At 42.0% G+C, this 18,618-nt stretch overlaps 1 protein-coding gene across 2 annotated transcripts in view; it reads left to right on the forward strand.

The window, feature by feature from the left end:
* The first annotated feature begins 7,795 nt into the window (after nt 1–7,795).
* The window catches only part of MAP6 (microtubule associated protein 6), an 87,668-nt gene continuing 76,845 nt past the window's right edge, over nt 7,796–18,618 (forward strand). The window contains exon 1 of one of the 2 annotated variants that reach the window (XM_061202858.1): nt 7,796–9,304. In XM_061202858.1, coding sequence (XP_061058841.1) covers nt 8,400–9,304 — 905 coding nt within the window. In that variant the 5' untranslated portion in view covers nt 7,796–8,399. The remainder of the gene's footprint in view (nt 9,305–18,618) is intronic. The other variant, XM_061202859.1, reaches the window with a different exon arrangement.

The raw sequence follows: 18,618 nt of genomic DNA on the forward strand, positions 1-18,618 counted from the left end.
TATCATTCTATTATTATGAGATTTAGGACTCTAAATAAATATTTTATGATTCTAAGATTCTATCCTTCTTTTATTCTGATTCCAGGATTCAAAGAATTCACAATTTTGGTGTAATTCCTGTTTCTGTGGTCATACCAGCCATAGCAAAAGCACTGAGGTATTTGACTCCAGTCCTTACCTAGCTTCAGAATTGGAAATCCAAAACCACCAGACTCTCTCAGCCAACCCTAACGACTGGGATCAACTCTCCCTGGTTGTGTTCCTGAAGACGGAGGGAAGGCTTCCAATATTTCACTGTAACGTGTACTATTTCTGGTAGGTTATTGGTAGATATCCTTTGACATATTAGAACGTTCTAGCTTGCTAAGGGTTTTAAAAAATTAATTAGTGGGTGTCAACTTTTATCATGTTTTTCAAAATACTACATCTATTTGAGATGGTTGTGTGATGTTTCTCTTTAATCTAGAAGCGTTTAGCATTATATCTACAGATTTTCTGTTATTAGAAGTGTTCATTCTTGGGATTAAACACTAATATTGAAATTTTAGTAATTTTATGTAGAATTTTGAATTGTTTGCTGTCATTTCAGTTAGCATTTTTACAGCTATGATTGGCCTATAATTTTTTCTTCCTCATATTATCCTTGTCTAGTTTGGTACAACGATTATATTGGCTTTCTAAACTGGGATGGGAAGTTCTCCCTTTTTTTGCTGTTTTATGGAATAATTTACATAGCATAGGGATTGTTTTATGAAAGTTTTGTGAGAATCACCTGTAAGGTCAGTGTATCAGGTATTTTATTTTGTCTTGTTTTGTTTTCCTTTGTGGGTAGATTTTTAACTACTGATTCAACTTATTGAACTATTCAAGTTTTCTATTCCTTCTAAACTCAGTTTTAGTAAGATATATTTTTTTCCTAAGAAAACTTTCTATTTCTCCTGGGTGGGTTAGTTGTATTGCTGCATAAAAAATTACCCTAAAACTTCAACACAGTCCCAGTCAAAATCCCAGCAAACTATTTTGTGGATATCGATAAACTGATTCTAAAGTTTGTATGGCAAGACAAAGACCCAGAACAGCTGCCACAATATTGAAAAAGGAAGAACAAAGATGGAGGATTGACACTACCTGACTACAAGACTTACTGTAAAGCTACAGTAATCAAGACAGCGTAGTATTGGCAAAATAAGAGACAAATAGATCAATGGAACACAATAGAGATCCCCAATATAGCCCATGTAGGTATAGTTAACTCATCTTTGACAAAGGAACAAAGGCAATACAATGGAGAAAAGATCGTCTTTTCAACAAATGGTGCTGGAACAACTGGACATCTACACACAAAAAAATGAATATAGACACAAACTTTATACCCTTCGCAAAAATTAACTCAAAATGGATCATAGACCTACATGTAAAATGCAAAACCATAAAACTCCTTGAAAATAGCATAGGAGGACATGAAATAAAGAATTGATACAATGGACTTCATTAAATTAAATACTTCTGCTTTTCAAATGACACTGTCAAGAGAATGAGAAGATAAGGCATAGACCTGGAGAAAATATTTACAAAAGGCATATCTGAAAAAGGACTGTTATCCAAAATGTACAAAGAACTCTTAACACTCAACAATAAGAAAATGAACGACCTGATTAAAAAATAGGCAGAAGAGCTGAGCAAACACCTCCCCAGAGCAGATGTATAGATGGCAAATAAGCATATAGAAAGATGTTCCACATCATATCTCATTAGGGAAATGCAAATTAAGACAATGAAATACCACTGCACACCTATTAGAAAGGCCATAATCCAGAACATTGACATCACCAAGTGCTGGCAAGGATGTGGAGCTACAGGAACTCTCATTCATTTCTGGTGGAAATGCAAATTGGTACAGTCACCGTGGAAGACAGGCAATTTCTTACAAAACTAAATATACTCTTGTATGATGCAGTAATCATGCTGCTTTGTATTTACTCAAATGAGTTGAAAATGTATGTCCATTCAAAAACTTGCACATAAATGTTTATAGCAGTTTTATTTATACTTGCCAAGATTCGGAAACAACCATGATATTCTTCAGTAGGTGAATGGATAAATGAACTGCAGTATGTCCAAACAATGAAATATCATTTAGTGCTAAAAAAGAAATGAGATACCAAGCCATGAAAAGACATGGAGGAACCTTAAATGCATATTACTAAGTGAAAGAAGCCAATCTGAAAAGGCTGCATACTGAATGATTCCAACTATATGATATTTTGAAAAAGACAAACCATGGAGACAGTAAAAATTTCAGTGATTGCCAGGAGCAGGGGGGCAGCGAGGGATGAATCTGCCCAACACAGAGGATTTTTAAGGCAGTGAAACTATTCTGTAGATACTATAATGGTGGATACATGTTATTAAACATTTATCAAAATCCATAGACTGGAAAACACCAAGAGTGAACCCTAACGTAGACTATGAACTTTGAGTGACTATATGTCAATGTAGGCTCATCAATCGTAATAAATGTACTGCTCTGGTGCAGGATGTTGATAGTTGGGGAGACTGTGTGGCGATGGGGAGTGGAGTATATGAGAACTGAGTGTATTTTATCCTCAATTTTGCTGTGAACCTAAAAAGGCTCTAAGAAATAAAGTATATTTAAAATAAATACATAAGTACATAAAGTTTATTTAAAAATTTAAAAATTACCCTTAAGCTTAGCACTTTAAATAACAATCAATATTTATTACCTCACATAATTTTTATGCGTCAGGAATTCAGGAATGACTAGCTGGGTGCTTCTGCTTCAGGGTGTCTCACATGAAGCTGCAGTCACGATGTCAGCCAGGGTTGCTGTCATGTGAAGGTTCACTGGAGCTGGAGGATCCACTTCTAATTTGGACCACTCACATGGCTGATAGCAGGAGGCCTCAGTTCCTCATCATTTGCAGCCGAGCTTGCCTGAGTATCCTCCCAAAATGGTGGCTGGCTTCCCCAGGGTGGGTATCCAAGGGAGAGCAAGATGAAGCCACAATGTCTTTTCTGACCTGGCCTCGAAACTCACACACCATCATTTTCACAATATCCTATTGGTTGCTTGGGTTAGCTCTAGGCAGTGTGGGAGCGGACTACGCACAGAGCTATGCACTCCAGGAGGTCAAGATTATTGTGCGCCATCCTGGAGGCTCCTACCACACAAGGTTTTTCAAATTTATCAGCAGACAGTAATTCTTAGTATTTGCCGATGAGTCTTTAAATCTCTGCTATATCTACAATTGTCCCTCCTACTTTCCTAAAATTGTTGATGTGTGACTTTTGCTTACTTGTGTGTTTTTGTTTCTGGATGAATCTGTCAAAGGTTTGTCTATTTTAAAGAAGCAACTTTTGAATTTTTTGACAGTCTCTAACATACGTTTTTTTTTAATTTAATTACCTTACATTTTCTTTTTTTTTTTTTCCTCTTTTGCTTTCTTTATGTTTGCTCTGGATGATCTCTAACTTCCTGAATCTGATCAGTAGAGTATTTTTAATCTTTCTTTGTTTCTAAAGTATGTATTTAGGTGATTAATTTCCCTGTGAATATTGTTTTTAGCTGCATCCCATAAACTTTGATGTATAACGTTTCATTTTCTTTCAGCACTGAATATTTTCTAGTATCCATTATAATTTCTTTTTAAACCCATGAATTATTTAGAAGTATTTTTTTTGCTTAATTTCTAAACATGTGGAGGTTTGTGATTTTCTGGTGTTACTGGTTCCTAATATCATTGCATCATCATCAGAAGAAGTGATTTGTAGGAGTCTTTGGTACTTGTTTATGTTTGTTTTGCAGCCTACTATATGGTCAATTTATATATATTCCATTTAAGTTTGAAAAGAATGTGTATTCTCTAATTGTTGGATGCAGGGTCCATTAGATCAAGCTTATTAATTGTTTAAATCTTCTACATTCCTAACAACATTTTATGTTTGTTTTACCAGTTACTTAGATGTGTTTTTTTTAAATCTCTCTTTTTGATGATAATAATGGATTTGTGCATTTTTTCTTAAAATTCTAGCAAGTTTTGCTGTATATATTTTAAAGCTATATTGTTAGATACAAACTATGTCATATATTTCTGGTGAATTGTTTCTTCTATTTTTATGTGATGACCGTTCATTTTTATCCCCAATTATGATTTTTGTTTTAAGATCAATTTGTCTGATATTAATATAATGGTATCAGCTTTCTTTTGGTTAGTATTTGCCTGCTACACATTTTCCATCACTTTTTGTCCATATTTATGTGTCATTATGTTCTAAATATGTTTCCTGCATACAGTGTATAGTTGCATTTTGTTTTGTGCTTTTCTCCAGTCTGACATTCTCTTTTAACCGGAAAGTTTTGATCATTTACATTTACCTCAATCACTAATATATTTGGAAATATTTCTACCACCTTGTATTCTATTTTCTATTTGCTATGTGTTTTCTTTGCTTATTTTTACCCTTTTTCTGGCCTTAATAAGGTTTTCTATAGCTGCTTTTCTTTCCTTCCATGTGCATTTTTAAGTTAATAAACATTTTAGGTTAATAAGTTAATCAATAACTCTTCTCCTCACAAACAAATAAGGACTTTGGAATACTTTAACTCTGATCACTCTCTCCCATCTTACATGTATCTTAGTTCCACACTGTCTTCATGTACCTCAAATTAGTTCAAGCATGGCCAGATCCACATGCTCAAATGGCAAAAAGACTGAAACAGAGACCCCAGAGCAATGGTTCAAAGAAGAGAAAAGTGTGTGTCTTTCTCACATAACAGTGCAGAAGCAGGCAGGTGGTCCAAGGCCGCTGGGAGAGCTCAGTGCTAGGAGGTCATCCAAGATAGGTTTCCTCTATCTTGTTCTCTATCCTCCCATACCCAGGGCTAAATCCTGGCACCTGAACGTTCTTATCCACCATGTCATAGGCACTGTAACCCCCAGATGATAATTCACCTCTACCGTGTCCACATTCTACACTAGATGAAGTTGAACCCAAGCAACTTCTTTAAGGAAGTGGCCTGGAAGTACATATGATTGCTCTTTGCTGCAGGAAGTTGGAAAATGTTGTCTCTGGTTGGGTAACCAAGAGCCCAACTAAAACTTGGAGGCTTTTGTTCCTAAAAGGAAGAAGGAGAGAATGAGCTTGGGGCACAAATTGCAGTCTTCCATAGACATCATCAGAATCTTGCATCCTCTTCTGATTTTCTCTGTTTGATTCAGCCTTAGGCAGGCAGCCTCCCCCATTGATGGCAAAGATGGTCACTAACAACAGTAGCCTCATGGTCTCCCATGTAGAAATTCAGTAAAAAAGAGAGTGGCTCTTTACAGATAGTTTCAGCTAAAGTCTAGGATTTCCTCCAATTGGTCCAATGTGGATCACATGTCAATCAGTAAACTAGTCACTTTGGCCAGCGTGATGCAGTGACTGGCAAACAGGTGTGGGTCACATAGTCACATCTGGAAGTGGACTGAGTAGGGTTAACCCCACCCAAATCATATGGACTGAAATTAGAAAAGGAGCAGTCTCCAAAATCAAATAAGGAGGTGTTATTATCATCAGAATTGATGCTAAGCAAGCCACATAACAGACAACCATTAGACTTGACTATCCCACTGAGCCATTGTATGGTTCAAGAAGGTTGTACGATTGAACGTGTTTAGAAAATCCAAATGAATGAATGTGGGAGGTGATATTGATGATGAAGTTGCCTGGAGCACTCTTACTTACACTTCTGCTAGGAGAGTTCCTACTCATCTGTCATTAGTCATTCATTCAGCACCTTGTGAATGAACCTCTCTTATGCTGACCATACTATTTGCTAATTATTTATTTATGTATCTATCTCCCAGTCCTTTCATAATGCACCCCTGTAATTGAGGGCTCCCCCAGAGCTAGAATTCATCTGTGTTCCACAGTGCCCAAGGCACAGAGTGGGCATCTAAATTAAGGAAGGGTAAAGTCTCAATGACTGTTAATGACCTCCAACTCCAATTGCTAGTCCATCTTTTTACCTTTGGAAATAATTATTGGAAAGGCAGAAGCCAAATCCCAGGGAGTTCTGCAGAACTGGGGAGAGGAAGGGTGAGACCAGATTATTTTGTTTATAGAAATATATCTCCTTATGACTGAAAACAGTGCCAGGCATCATTTTATTTGTGGAACTCAAATCAAATCACCAAGAGGCCAAGACCCAAGTAGGAGGAAGTTCAGCAGACAATTGACTAATTAGAGCTGTCTTCTCATCCTGTTTGATTCTAAGGTTTAAAATAAAAGCTGTATTTTGCAATCAATTCCCAATCTAAACACATAAATGACTTTTTCCCCCATAAATACCAATGCCCCCAGCTTAACTGAGGCTGAAAACTCTGTCTGTATTGGAGAGAAACAGAGCTGTAGGCCAGTGAATGTAGCTAGGGGTAGGGAGTGGGAAACAGTGCAAGGAGATACCAAAAGGAGATACTCAGAAGAACAAGAGGTCTTCCTGGAGAAGGTGTCCAAGTGCCTGGCCTGCTTGGGAAGCTCCACCTATGGGTTTCCCAGGGTGGGTCCTGTGAATACTAATAGCTACCATTTATTGAGCCATTGGTATATTCCAGATATTGTGGTAAGCACTTTTAGTGATTATCTCATTTTAATTCTCGGAACAACCTTGTGAGTTGAGAGCTGGCACCCACATTCAAAGATGAAACTAAATGTCAGAAAGTTGCAGTGATGTGCCCATGGCCATGAGCTAAGGCATGCAAAAGCCAGGATTTGAATCCTCTGGGATCTGATCTGACTCACAGCTTCTGCTCTGAGTCCTTAGCTATCTTCACAAAACCACTTTGAGGTAGCTATTATTTCCTCCATTCTATAGGTGAGGAGACTGAAGTTCAGGGATGACCCAACTTGTCCAAGTGACACAGGTAGGAAGTATCAGAGGCAAAGCAGGAACATCTGACTCCAAAATTTTTCTGCCTCCCAGGTAGAAGAAAAGCAAAGGCTAGGGGTCAGGAATATGGCAGAAAGCCACTGCATGTCAGGCCTACCCTCTCCCAGGACACGATCTCGCTGTTTCCCACCCTCCCCGACCTCCCCACTTAGGCCCCTTTCAAGAATTTACTTCTCACTGTCTCCCCTCCAGTGTGGCCCCTGGGCTGAACAGGGATTGGATGGTTCTTGGGAAGCTCTAAGACATCCCTTCCCCCAAGGGTCCCGTAGGAAGGGAACAGCTAAGGTACCATCAGTCTGCAGGTTCCTGTTCCCACATCTGAGCAAGGTCTGTGGATAAGACTGACAAGTGCTTGGATCAGAAGCCAGCCAAAGGGGTTCAAATCCAGGCCAGAGACTTTGGCCAATAACAGGAGCTTCCTTTTTAAAAAACCTATATTCTGGGACAGACATTTCACTAGAGGTTTCCTCCGTATTTTTAAATTGAATCCCCCCCACCCTTCCCACATGTTTGACCCTATTTCACAGAAGAGGAGCCTGAGGCTCCCAGTTGGGAAGCAACCAGTGTAAGGACAGCAAGTCATAAGGAGCCTGGTACTTGAACCTACCTAGGCCCCAGATCCTGTTGTTGCCTAGGAACTGAAGAGGGAGGAGCTGCCAGATCAGAGGGAGGAGGGAAAAGAGAGAGGGCGAGTTCCCAGCAGCGCGCGCTGACGACAGCAGGTGATTTTTTTTCTGCATCGCGCTTTCTCTCAGCATCTTTCCTGGATCCCGCCCCCCCGCCCCACCCCTCTGCTGACCGGCAGAAAAGGGTGGGGCCGCTTCCCCGCAGCAGAGACAGCAGCGGCGGCAGCGGCGGCGGCGGCTGCAGCATCATTGGGAGCAGCGGTGGCGGCAGCAATGCTCGGTCTCCTCGAGACTTAATCTCCTCTGAGCCCTGCTAGGTGGCCGGCTAAGACTGGACGCCGGCGGGAAGGAGAAGATAGAGCTTTGTCCGCGGCCCCTGCGGCCACACTGCCCGGCCCTCCCTCTGCGCCATGGCTTAAGCCTGCAGCCACCTTGCCTCGCGTTGCCTTGCTTGGCAGGGGTCTGAGCGCCGCAGCAGCCGCAGGGAGGGGCGCGTCCCAGACGCCCTCGCCCGGGGACCCGGGACGCGGTGTCTCACGCTGCGGTGCCCACAGCAGACCGCGCTCTCGAGACCTGTGCGGCGGCTCCCGGAGGCGTTTACAGCCGGGCATCGAGGGACCTTACGGACTTTCTCAGTGATAGCTCTGCCCACCCAACCTTCCCGGGTGCTCTCTGAGGTAGGAGGGCGCGGTAGCTCAGGCCACCAAGGAAAACACGGTGAGAACCAGATTGGCCGGACGAGGGCCAGGGGACTGAGGAAGATTAGGGACTTGCTTTAGAATCGAGCAAGAAGAGGGAGGACTAGCTCTGCGGCGAGCACCATGGCGTGGCCGTGCATCACGCGCGCCTGCTGCATCGCCCGCTTCTGGAACCAGCTTGACAAGGCAGACATCGCCGTGCCGCTGGTTTTCACCAAGTACTCGGAGGCCACCGAGCACCCGGGCGCCCAGCCGCCGCACCAGCAGCCGGCGCAGCCGGCGCAGCCGGCGCCCGCGCCCCCCTCGGCGCGCGCGGTCGCCATAGAAACGCAGCCGGCCCAAGGCGAAGGGGATGCGGTTGCCCGGGCAACAGGGCCGGCGCCGGGGCCTAGCGGCGAACGCGAGGCTGGGGCCACCTCTGGCCGGAGCGGCCCGGGCCCGGGCTCGGGCTCTGGCTCCGGCTCCACCTCCAGCGCGGGCCCCGCGGACTCGGTGATGCGGCAGGACTACCGCGCCTGGAAGGTGCAGCGGCCGGAGCCGAGCTGCCGGCCGCGCAGCGAGTACCAGCTTTCGGACGCGCCCTTTGAGCGCGAGACCCAGTACCAGAAGGACTTCCGCGCCTGGCCGCTGCCGCGACGCGGGGACCACCCGTGGATTCCCAAGCCAGTGCATATACCCACGTCCTCCCAGGCGGCGGCGCCTGTGCTCGGGGCGCCCCAGCGCCGGCCGCAGAGCCAGGAGCGCTGGCCGGTGCAGGCCGCCGCCGAGGCCCAGGAGCAGGAGGCGGCCCCTGGAGGAGCAGGTGGCCTTGCGGCTGGAAGGGCGACCAGTGAGGAAGACCGCGACACACGCAAGAAGCCTGGGCCCGCCTGGATGTTGCGTCGCGCCGAGGGGCTGGGGCACGAGCAGACGCTGCTGCCCGCAGCCCAGGCCACGGCCCCCGAAGGGGGCAAGGGGCGTGCGGCGGCCGACGCCCTCAACAGGCAAATCCGCGAGGAGGTGGCGAGTGCGGTGAGCAGCTCTTACAGGTGAGACGCGGCCCGCAGCTCAGGCCACGGGGCTGGTCATCCTTACCCTCTCCCACAGATTCTCTGCATCGCAGGCCTCCCTGTCAGCCTCCCCCTCCGGCCCAGAACACACCCCCTCCCCCTCCCCAGCCCTGGCCGACTGCTCTTTGGCTCTTTCTTTGGTGAAAGCTGTTAGTATTATCCACCCCATCTTGCCAAAGTCTTTCACTTAACCACTTCAGCCATCTTTTCCCCATCTCTGCCCCACCCCGAGTCCCTGCCTGCCCAACAGAGACCTTTGCAGTTTCTTCACTGGCTGTGCTTCCATTCTGCCCCACCCAACTCACCAGCTGCATTAGCCTGGATGCTGCCCCTTGCTGGCTCAGCTGCCGCCCAAGGGCCTCGGTGCCTTCCTGCAGGGCCAATCCTCCCGAAAGAAGAGTGATCTCTCCCCCTTCCTCTCCTCCCTAGCCCGGTTCACTTGGCCCTTCATTCTTACCCCCTCTATCTCAATCCTTGGGAGACGACCAAACACCACACCCTTTTCTAGATTCCCTGCCGGTCCCTTATAGAGCACCTTCCTCTTTCAGCCACTTACGCTGAAGGCAGATTCCTTACACCTCTAGCTGTGACTCACTGGGCAAGTTTCTTAACATTTCTTGGCCTAGGGTTCTTATCTGTAAGACGTGATGGATAATAGATTCTTCTCTTAGATTGTTTGCTCATGTATTGATTTAATATTAAATACTCAACATATTTTTGAGCACCTACTATATGCTAAGCACTGTGCTAGACATTTTGAAAATTAAATGAGATGATTCAGGAGAATTATGCCTGGCACATGGTAGGTAATTAGTACATCTTGGTTCCATTCCAGCCTTCTGCATGATGCCTCATTATTTTGATTTCCACTTCCCAGACACTTCCAGCCTTCTCCCCTATTGATGCATCTCCTTTCCTTTCATGTTTGCCAAATGTGGTTCTCATTCTGTTACCACCAAGAACCCCCTCTTCAGCACATTTAAATTTCCTTTAAATGAATGCCTTCAAACAAGAGCATATTTATTTATTCATTCTCTCTCTCTTTCTCTCTCTCTTTTTCTAGAATTCTCCCTCTGCTGCAGCCTCAGTCCTTCCAGTCTGCTTTCTCACCCTTCATTCATTTAATATGTATTTCTGAATGCTTAGCTTTCAGTCCTGCCCTTATGTTTCAAATGGAAACAATTAGCTAACAGATCACTGTTGACTCTGAATATGTGGCATAGGGTTTGGGGTCTCTGGGGAAGCAGATGTACACGATGAGTAATTGAGCTAGAGGTGTTCAAACTGTGGCTTATGGGGTCCTTCATCAATGCCACAGCCAGTTGCCTCCTTCCTGCAGGAGGGTGTGGACAGGAGGACTGCAGAGTTAGTGTCTTTTGCCATGACCTTATATGTAGCCTCATCAGACTGATGTCCTTCTCCATTAAGTATGACAAACACTCCCTCTTATTGCTGAGGAAGAATAGCATTGATAGACATCCTCTCTTGTTAAGACAAAATCTGCCCCCCACTCAGGTATTACCTCTGGAAAGCATTTCCCAATGAAAAGGGGCAGTTAATCAATTGGCCCCTATTCCTTCTTCCTGAATTCCACCTCCCACCTGGCATTTGTCTCTTGGTGTCTTGTTATCATGACCACGCTGGTCCCCCAGGAATACACCACTTCCTTTTAAAGCTCTGGGTCAGGCAAGGACATGGATCCTTTTCCTTGGTTCTAGCTATGAGAAGGTGGAATTTTCACAAAATCTTTATGCTGTTACCAAGGAGGATCAAAAAGAAAAGAAAGGAAACAAATAAGCAAGGGGAATAAAAAAACAAAGCCAAGATACAATTTTATGACTCTGTCATGGCTTTGCTGTTTACAAGGCCCTACCTTTGTTCCCTAAGAACCCTAAGGTTGGCCTAACATCACAGATTTCTGGACTGGCCTCTTCATCATCCTACTCCCAGTCTACCACCCTGTGGCAGGTGGAACCTTACCACCTACCAGACAGAATCTACCTCTCCTCACCTCAATATAGTCAATGCCAATCAAGAGAGATCCAGATTCTCAAATCTCATTTGATGATCCTACTCAGTTTATGTTTCCAGGCTAGTAGGACTTGCTTTGTTCATAAATGATGGTTCAGACAGTCAGGGCGTAAACCACCCTTCAGACACAACTCACTCCAAATATTTTGGGTTGTACCTTTGTTCTGTGTAGCCTCTTTCCTCCCAAACAACACCTTAACTGTGCAGTAAGCATATCATGCTTTACAGTTAGAATTACACACATCCTGCAAGTGATTTGATTGAATAGGGGCAGGCTATGCTCTTGCAGCTGGTAAGAATGATTATTTTTCATAGCTATCAGAATTTCATCAACCTGTCAAGAAAAATCTCTGTGTACCTCAAAAAACATTTTTTTCTAATTTGAGTCTTCTGTAAAATTTAATTATGCATATGACTTTGGGATCAGCAGTTCCATTTTGCTGTATCATCAGAAGGGTTTTGAAGCATTAAGAGAATAAATATTGCTAAGAAACATCAATTTCTTTAATGGACAATTTAAGTACTTGACAAATTTGATGTGAAATTTAACATTATTTTTTCTTCCAGAAGAAAAATTAACTAATAATAGGGAAATGCACTTTGGGTGAAAGTAGATATGAAGAAATAAGATAATCAATTAATTAAGTATACTATAAAGAAAAAAATGTCTGGAAATTATAGGCTTATCTGGACCATTGATTTTTTTCCCCCCTATTCTCTCACATCCTTTTCCTTGCTAGGATTCTAAATATCTCCTGAATTTAAGTATGTTCCATGTCTTCTGTAGATGAGCCTTACATCACCTTAGAAGCCAAGCTGGGCTACATTTCACTGATAATTTGATTGACAAATCCTTTTCTTCTGCCACTCTACATAAATCATGGTGGTTTACACCATGGTGACTGGTTCATCCCATGGGCTTTACAAATGACATCTGTCACGTAACATCAGTGTTGCAGTTTGCTTAAATAGAGAAAGGATATATAATCCATCAGCTTGATATATTGGTACATAATATAAAATATATATTCAGCATCCAGAGTCATATACATGCTATTTGGTTTTCTCCTGCAATGTACAATCAGTAGATAACATCAAATGTCCTTTGACACTATGGTTTTGAGAAACCTTCCCTGTTCAACAGTTCATTTAATTCATAACCTATCCACACTAGCCTGAGACTTTTTGCATTCAAGTGGTATCTGAGGTATCTTTAGAATTATTCTCAATCATGAAGTTGATTTTCAATACATTCATATTACATAAATGATATTATAAAATTGAGAAACATGTCTTTGTTATTTTTAATGTTAAGGATGGATTTTACTGCGCAGCTATTTGTGACTTTAGACCTAGCATTCTCAGTTAGGAAATAGATGAGTCATAGGAGGGGATTAAAATTCCTCTCTCAGCCAACCCCATTGCCCCAGCCATCGGTTAAGAGTGATAGATGGGGTAGCAGGTGCTCCCCATAGAAATGCTAATGAGCAACTTTTCCTGGAAGAAATCAGCTGGGGCACCAGGAGGTAAAATTAATAAACCAGAGGCAAAATAGTACTTGAAAAATGAGAGCGGTAACAAGGAAATCAGAAAGAAAAAGAGCCTTTCCTATCTACCCTGCAGTCTTCCATAAAGGTTAGAGAAAGGCCCATCTGACTTGGCTTATGCTATACAGAACTGCCCTGTACCTACAGGGCAACTGCCCGTTTCCCTAGGATCTTCTTGACTAAATCCCAGCAATACTTCAAGGCCAATCTCAGATACTAGTCTTCAGCAACGCCTTCCAGGTCCTGCCACGCAGGACTAATTTTTCTCTTATTTCCTTTTCGTATTCTGTACACTTCTCATAGTCCGCTTGATTGTAAGATACTTTTGTCTCTATCTGCCTCCCCTACCAGATAGGAACACCTGAAGGGAAGGGCTGTATTTTGTTCATCTCTATCTCTCACAGTGTAACATTGTGCCTAACTATCATATAGGTTTGTTGAATCCAGTGAAATTTTTTAAGTTAGATGAAAAATTTATTCGCCTACGTATTGATTCATTTCATTCAGTTTCATTTAGCTGAATTAATTTTGGAAAATGACCACCAAGCCCCTGCAGTGTATCAGACAGGATACTGGAGATACCAAAAAGTGATAACCCTATGTAAAGAAATTGTGTTTTCCTTACTCAAAATAAAGGGGGACTCCTACTCGGTTAGCACTAGAAGTAAATGTTCAAATGGGGAAGGGCAGCAAACCTTACAGACCTGACTCTAGGTGCACCTTCACCCAGGGCAGTGGTCCCCAACCTTGGCTGTATAATGGAACCACTGGAGAACTTTAAAAATGCTGTTACATAGCTGCCTTGCCGAGAGATTCTGATTTAATTGGTCTGGGGTATAGCCTGCGCATGTGAATCTTTTCAAACTGCCCCAGATAATTCTCATGTGCAATTCAGGTTATGACCTCTTCCCTTAAGACAGAGGTTCTCAAAATTTAGTACACAAAAAAATCATCTGGAGAGTTTTCTAAAATGCAGATTCCCGGGCCTCATCCTCAGACATGCTGATTCAGTACTTTTAAAATGGTGCCTAAGAATCTATATATATATATTTTAATTTTTATTTATTTGTTTTTATTTATTTATGGCTTGTGTTGGGTCTTCGTTTCTGTGCGAGGGCTTTCTCTAGTTGCGGCAAGTGGGGGCCACTCTTCATCACGGTGCGCAGGCCTCTCACTATCGTGGCCTCTCTTGTTGCGGAGCACAGGCTCCAGACACGCAGGCTCAGTAATTGTGGCTCACGGGCCTAGCTGCTCCGCGGCATGTGGGATCCTCCCAGACCAGGGCTCGAACCCGTGTCCCCTGCATTGGCAGGCAGACTCTCAACCACTGCGCCACCAGGGAAGCCCAGAATCTATATTTTAAGAAGCACTCTAGGTAATTTTTATGCAGGTGAACTTCAGACTTACTTGCGAAAACACCACTTGGGAAGGTTTGCTATCTTTAAGGTATTGAGTTTTCCCATATACAAACGTGGTATTGCTTGCCATTTATTTGTCTTTTTGTCCTTCACTTACATTTTGTAATTTTCTCCACAAAAGTCACATACACACACACACACACACACACACAATAGTTTTTAAGTTTTATTTTTCTATATTTAAGCCTCTAATAATATAATTGGATTTAACTTTATGTATGGAATGAGGCAGGGATCTGATTTTCCTTTTTCCCATATGGAAAGTCATTTATCCCAATACCGTTTTTAACAGTTCAACTTTTCCCCATTAATATCCCCACTGATATCTCTTCTATCACATAAGGGTCACGTATGCTTGAATATATTTCTGAGATCTCTGTTGTATTCCATTAATCTGAGCTAATGCCATACTATCATCTTTTTTTTCTGAGCTATTTAAAATTAGTTTTCCTATTTTCAAGCATATATCTTATTACATTTTCTAATTTGTTATTGCTCATATGTATTAATTTTTATATGTTTTTATTGTATTCAGCAACTTTACCACACTCTAATTTTGTTTGTAGATTCTCTTGGACTGTCTGTGGAGATAATGTATACTTTTAGCAAATACCAGTTTATTGTCTTCATTCTGATATTCATATATTTTTGTGTGTATGTATATTGCTACACTGGTGAGGATATCCATATAGTTTTTTTTTTTTTAATGCTTTTTATTTCTTTCTTTTTTTCTTTTTGGCTGCGTTGGGTCTTCGTTGCTGCACGGGCTTTCTCTAGTTGCTGAGAGCGGGGGCTACTCTTCATTGGGGTGCGTGGGCTTCTCATTGTGGTGGCTTCTCTTGTTACAGAGCACGGGCTCTAGTTCAGTAGTTGTGGCATGCAGGCTCAGCAGTTGTGGCTCGCGGGCTCTAGAGCACAGGCTCACTACCTCTTTGTAGTGTTGATTTGCATTTCCTGCACGGCCTTTGTTGCTCCGCGGCATGTGGGATCTTCCCGGACCAGGGCTCGAACCCGTGTCCCCTGCATTGGCAGGCAGATTCTTAACCACTGCACCACCAGGGAAGTCCCTCCATATAGTTTTGATAATAGGCTTCTTTGTCTTGAGACATGGGAATGCTTCTTAAGTTTCATCATTAAGTATGAGGATTGCTCTGTGTCATTATAATATAGCGTCATATCAGGTTAAGAAACTTGTCTTTATACTCGTTTACTAGGGGTTTCTAAAAATGTGGATTGGTATTGAATTTTTTTTTGAATTTTTGAATTCCATTTTATTTATTTTTTTATACAGCAGGTTCTTATTAGTTGGTATTGAATTTTATTAAATGATTTTTTTGGCATCAAGTGAGAAAGTTTTAGGGTTTTTATTTTTAATCTGCTAATAGATTTTTCTGATACTGAACCATCTTTCCATTCCTAGGATAAATCTTACTTAAAGAAAAATATAGTTTATGATGCTGAATTCTTTTGCTACTTTTTATTTGAAATGTTTGCATATATATTCATAAGTGAAATTAGTCTAAAATCTTTTCCTTTTTTATATCAATCTGGTACAGTATTGGAATCATGGTTATGTCTATAAAGTTAGATAGTTAGATTTTTCTCCTTTTCAGTTATTTGGAACAATTCTTATAACAAGTACTCCTCCTCAAATATCTGATAAGAGTCTCCCGTAAAGCTCTCTGTGCCTGGTGTCTTTTTCATGAATAGACTATTTTTTTACTACCAGTTTGATGTCTTTAATAGTTATTCATTTATTCAGCTTTTGTATTTCTTCTTGAGCCAATTTTAGTAATTTATATTTTTCTAGGAAATGTTATAATTTTTTTTAATTTTTAAATTTATTGACATAAGAGTCACCATAGCACTATCTTGTGGATTTTAAAATCATCTCTACTTATCTGCAGTTACATCCCCTTTCATACTTAATATTAATTGGTGCCGTCTCTCTTTTTTTTCATAATTGTCTTATTGAGGTTTGCTTAGTCTTTTCAAAGAATCAAATTTTGGTTTTGTTGACCATCTCCCTTTTCAGTAAGTTTTGCTCTTATTTTTACAATTCCTTTACCTTTTATGCTCTGAGAGGTAAGCATAGGTCATGTTAGGAACAGTTTTATTTCCCTGGCTGAGGAGTTTGGATTTTTTTTTTTTTTTAAAGAAATGAGTCACTGAAGGAATCTAGGTAGAGGAACTACATGATAGTTTAATATGATTTAAATTTTATTAATGTCCCACTGACCGGTGACCAGGGGAGGTTAGAGAAAGGGTGGCCTTTCAATAACGAGCCTATTGGAATAATCCAGGGACAATGATAAAGCCTGAACTGAGGCTGTGGGACTGGAGATTTATAACATAGTACATACAGTTACTGAAAAACAGATCTTAATGACCAATTGAGATGCAAGGAAGAGGGTAAATCCAGGATAACTTTTTTCTGGTTTGGGTAACTGGTAGTGGTCCTAGTCATTGGAACAGAGGGGTGGGATAGGGAGGGTGGGAGGGAGGCTCAAGAGGGAGGGGATATGGGGATATATGTATACATATAGCCGATTCACTTCGTTGTACAGCAGAAACTAACACAACGTTGTAAAGCAATTATACTCCAATAAAGATATTTTTTTAAAAAAGGAACAGACTTTTTTTAGAATTCTATGATGAATGTAGAGGAGAAAAAAGTCAGGAGTGGAAGTTGAGCTTATTTTTAGTATCTAGAATTTGAGTTGTCTATGAGATATCTGACAAGAAGTTTCAAGGGGCAGCTGAATAAATGGATCTGAAGTGTAGAGAGAGATCGGGCTGTGATTTGAAACATCCTGTGGATATTATTAAAGCCATGGGAGGAGGTGAAATCATCCCTAGAGAGGAAGTAGAGAAAATTAGCCATCAGAGAATGGAGCCCTGAGGGATACATGTATTTGGGGTACTGACAGCAGAAGGGATAACCATGAAAAAGACAAAAGAGTGATCAGAAGGGAGGGAAGAAAAGCAGGAGAGAGACTAATCATGGAAACCACATTGGGCACCTAACTCAGCGAAGCCTTATGCTGCCCTGGAAATTTTTACTGAGGAATTACTGTGTGCAAAGCATTTTTCTAGATCATTGGTTGACCTTGCGCAGTTAGATATAATGTTACTGAAACTAACCCACAAAGAGGAGAGGAGATAAGATACGCACAATTAATCCTTGGTTGCTGTCCTAGAAAAAAATGGCATCTAATGCATCTATGAACTTTCAAAAAAAGTCAAGCCAGTGATAGTTCTAAATCTATAATCACAAAGAATCACTGTGTCCAGGATATAAAACTAAAATAATCCAGCAATGTCCACTAGGATTAAAGAGCCATCTCTGTAATCAATGCAGCTTTGGCTTTTCAAATTAGGTCAGTTGTAGACATCTAGACAGGTGAGCTTCTAATTCTCTGCCAAATGAAGAAAACTGCAAATGGATTGCGACCAGCAAACTAAAAATTCTCTCGATGTTCACTAAAGATGCTAATTTTCACCATTAGAAACAATAGTAGTAGTTAATCAAGTGCCTCCTATGTGCCTGGCAGGCTGCTAGAAACTTTAGACGCATTTTCGCCTGTAATCTTTATAGTAGCTCTGCAGAAGTGGTACTGTTACTTCCCTGTTAGAGCTGAGGACCCACAAGGCCTCTTGTCTGTCTTTAGGTTTTAAAACTGTTGAAGGCACAGACTTTGTCTAACACTAATCTTTCTCTCCACAGGGCACTTCCTCCACATCATATTAACATGTATTGTCTCAAACCATTTTCAATCCACTGAATATTGATTAGTGTCTGCTCTATATCTGGCTAATTCCTAGGAAGACAAAGTAGTCCTTGCTCTTGGAAGACTTATGTTTACTAGGCAGAGACAGGTGAGCTGAAAAGTTATAGGTGCCCTAACAAAAAGTCTATGCAGGGTTTGGTGGGGCACAGAGGAGAGAGAGGTTAAGTCTACTTGATTTGAGGGTTATCAGGGAAAGGATTCAGTAGAGAAGGGACTGCTAGGCTGAATCTTCAAAGATGAATGGGCATTAAATGGGGAAGGGATCAGTCTGAGTAAAAGTACAGAAGAGAAATTGTCAGCAGTTCTGAGCAGGTAGAACTTAGAGGTCTCATTGGATGAGGATAGAATGGTGAGAGGTGTACCAGGTAGGTAGGCTGGGCCAGCTCCTTTATCCTATGAGCAAATGAAGAAGGAGGATTAGGTTTTGGATTTTAGCAAAGGTGACTTTGGCAGCAGTGGGAAGGATGGATTGGAGGGGATTAGACTGGGAGCATGGAATCCAGAAA

Source organism: Eubalaena glacialis, chromosome 10 (genome assembly GCF_028564815.1).
Source record: "Eubalaena glacialis isolate mEubGla1 chromosome 10, mEubGla1.1.hap2.+ XY, whole genome shotgun sequence".
Lineage (NCBI taxonomy): Eukaryota > Metazoa > Chordata > Mammalia > Artiodactyla > Balaenidae > Eubalaena > Eubalaena glacialis.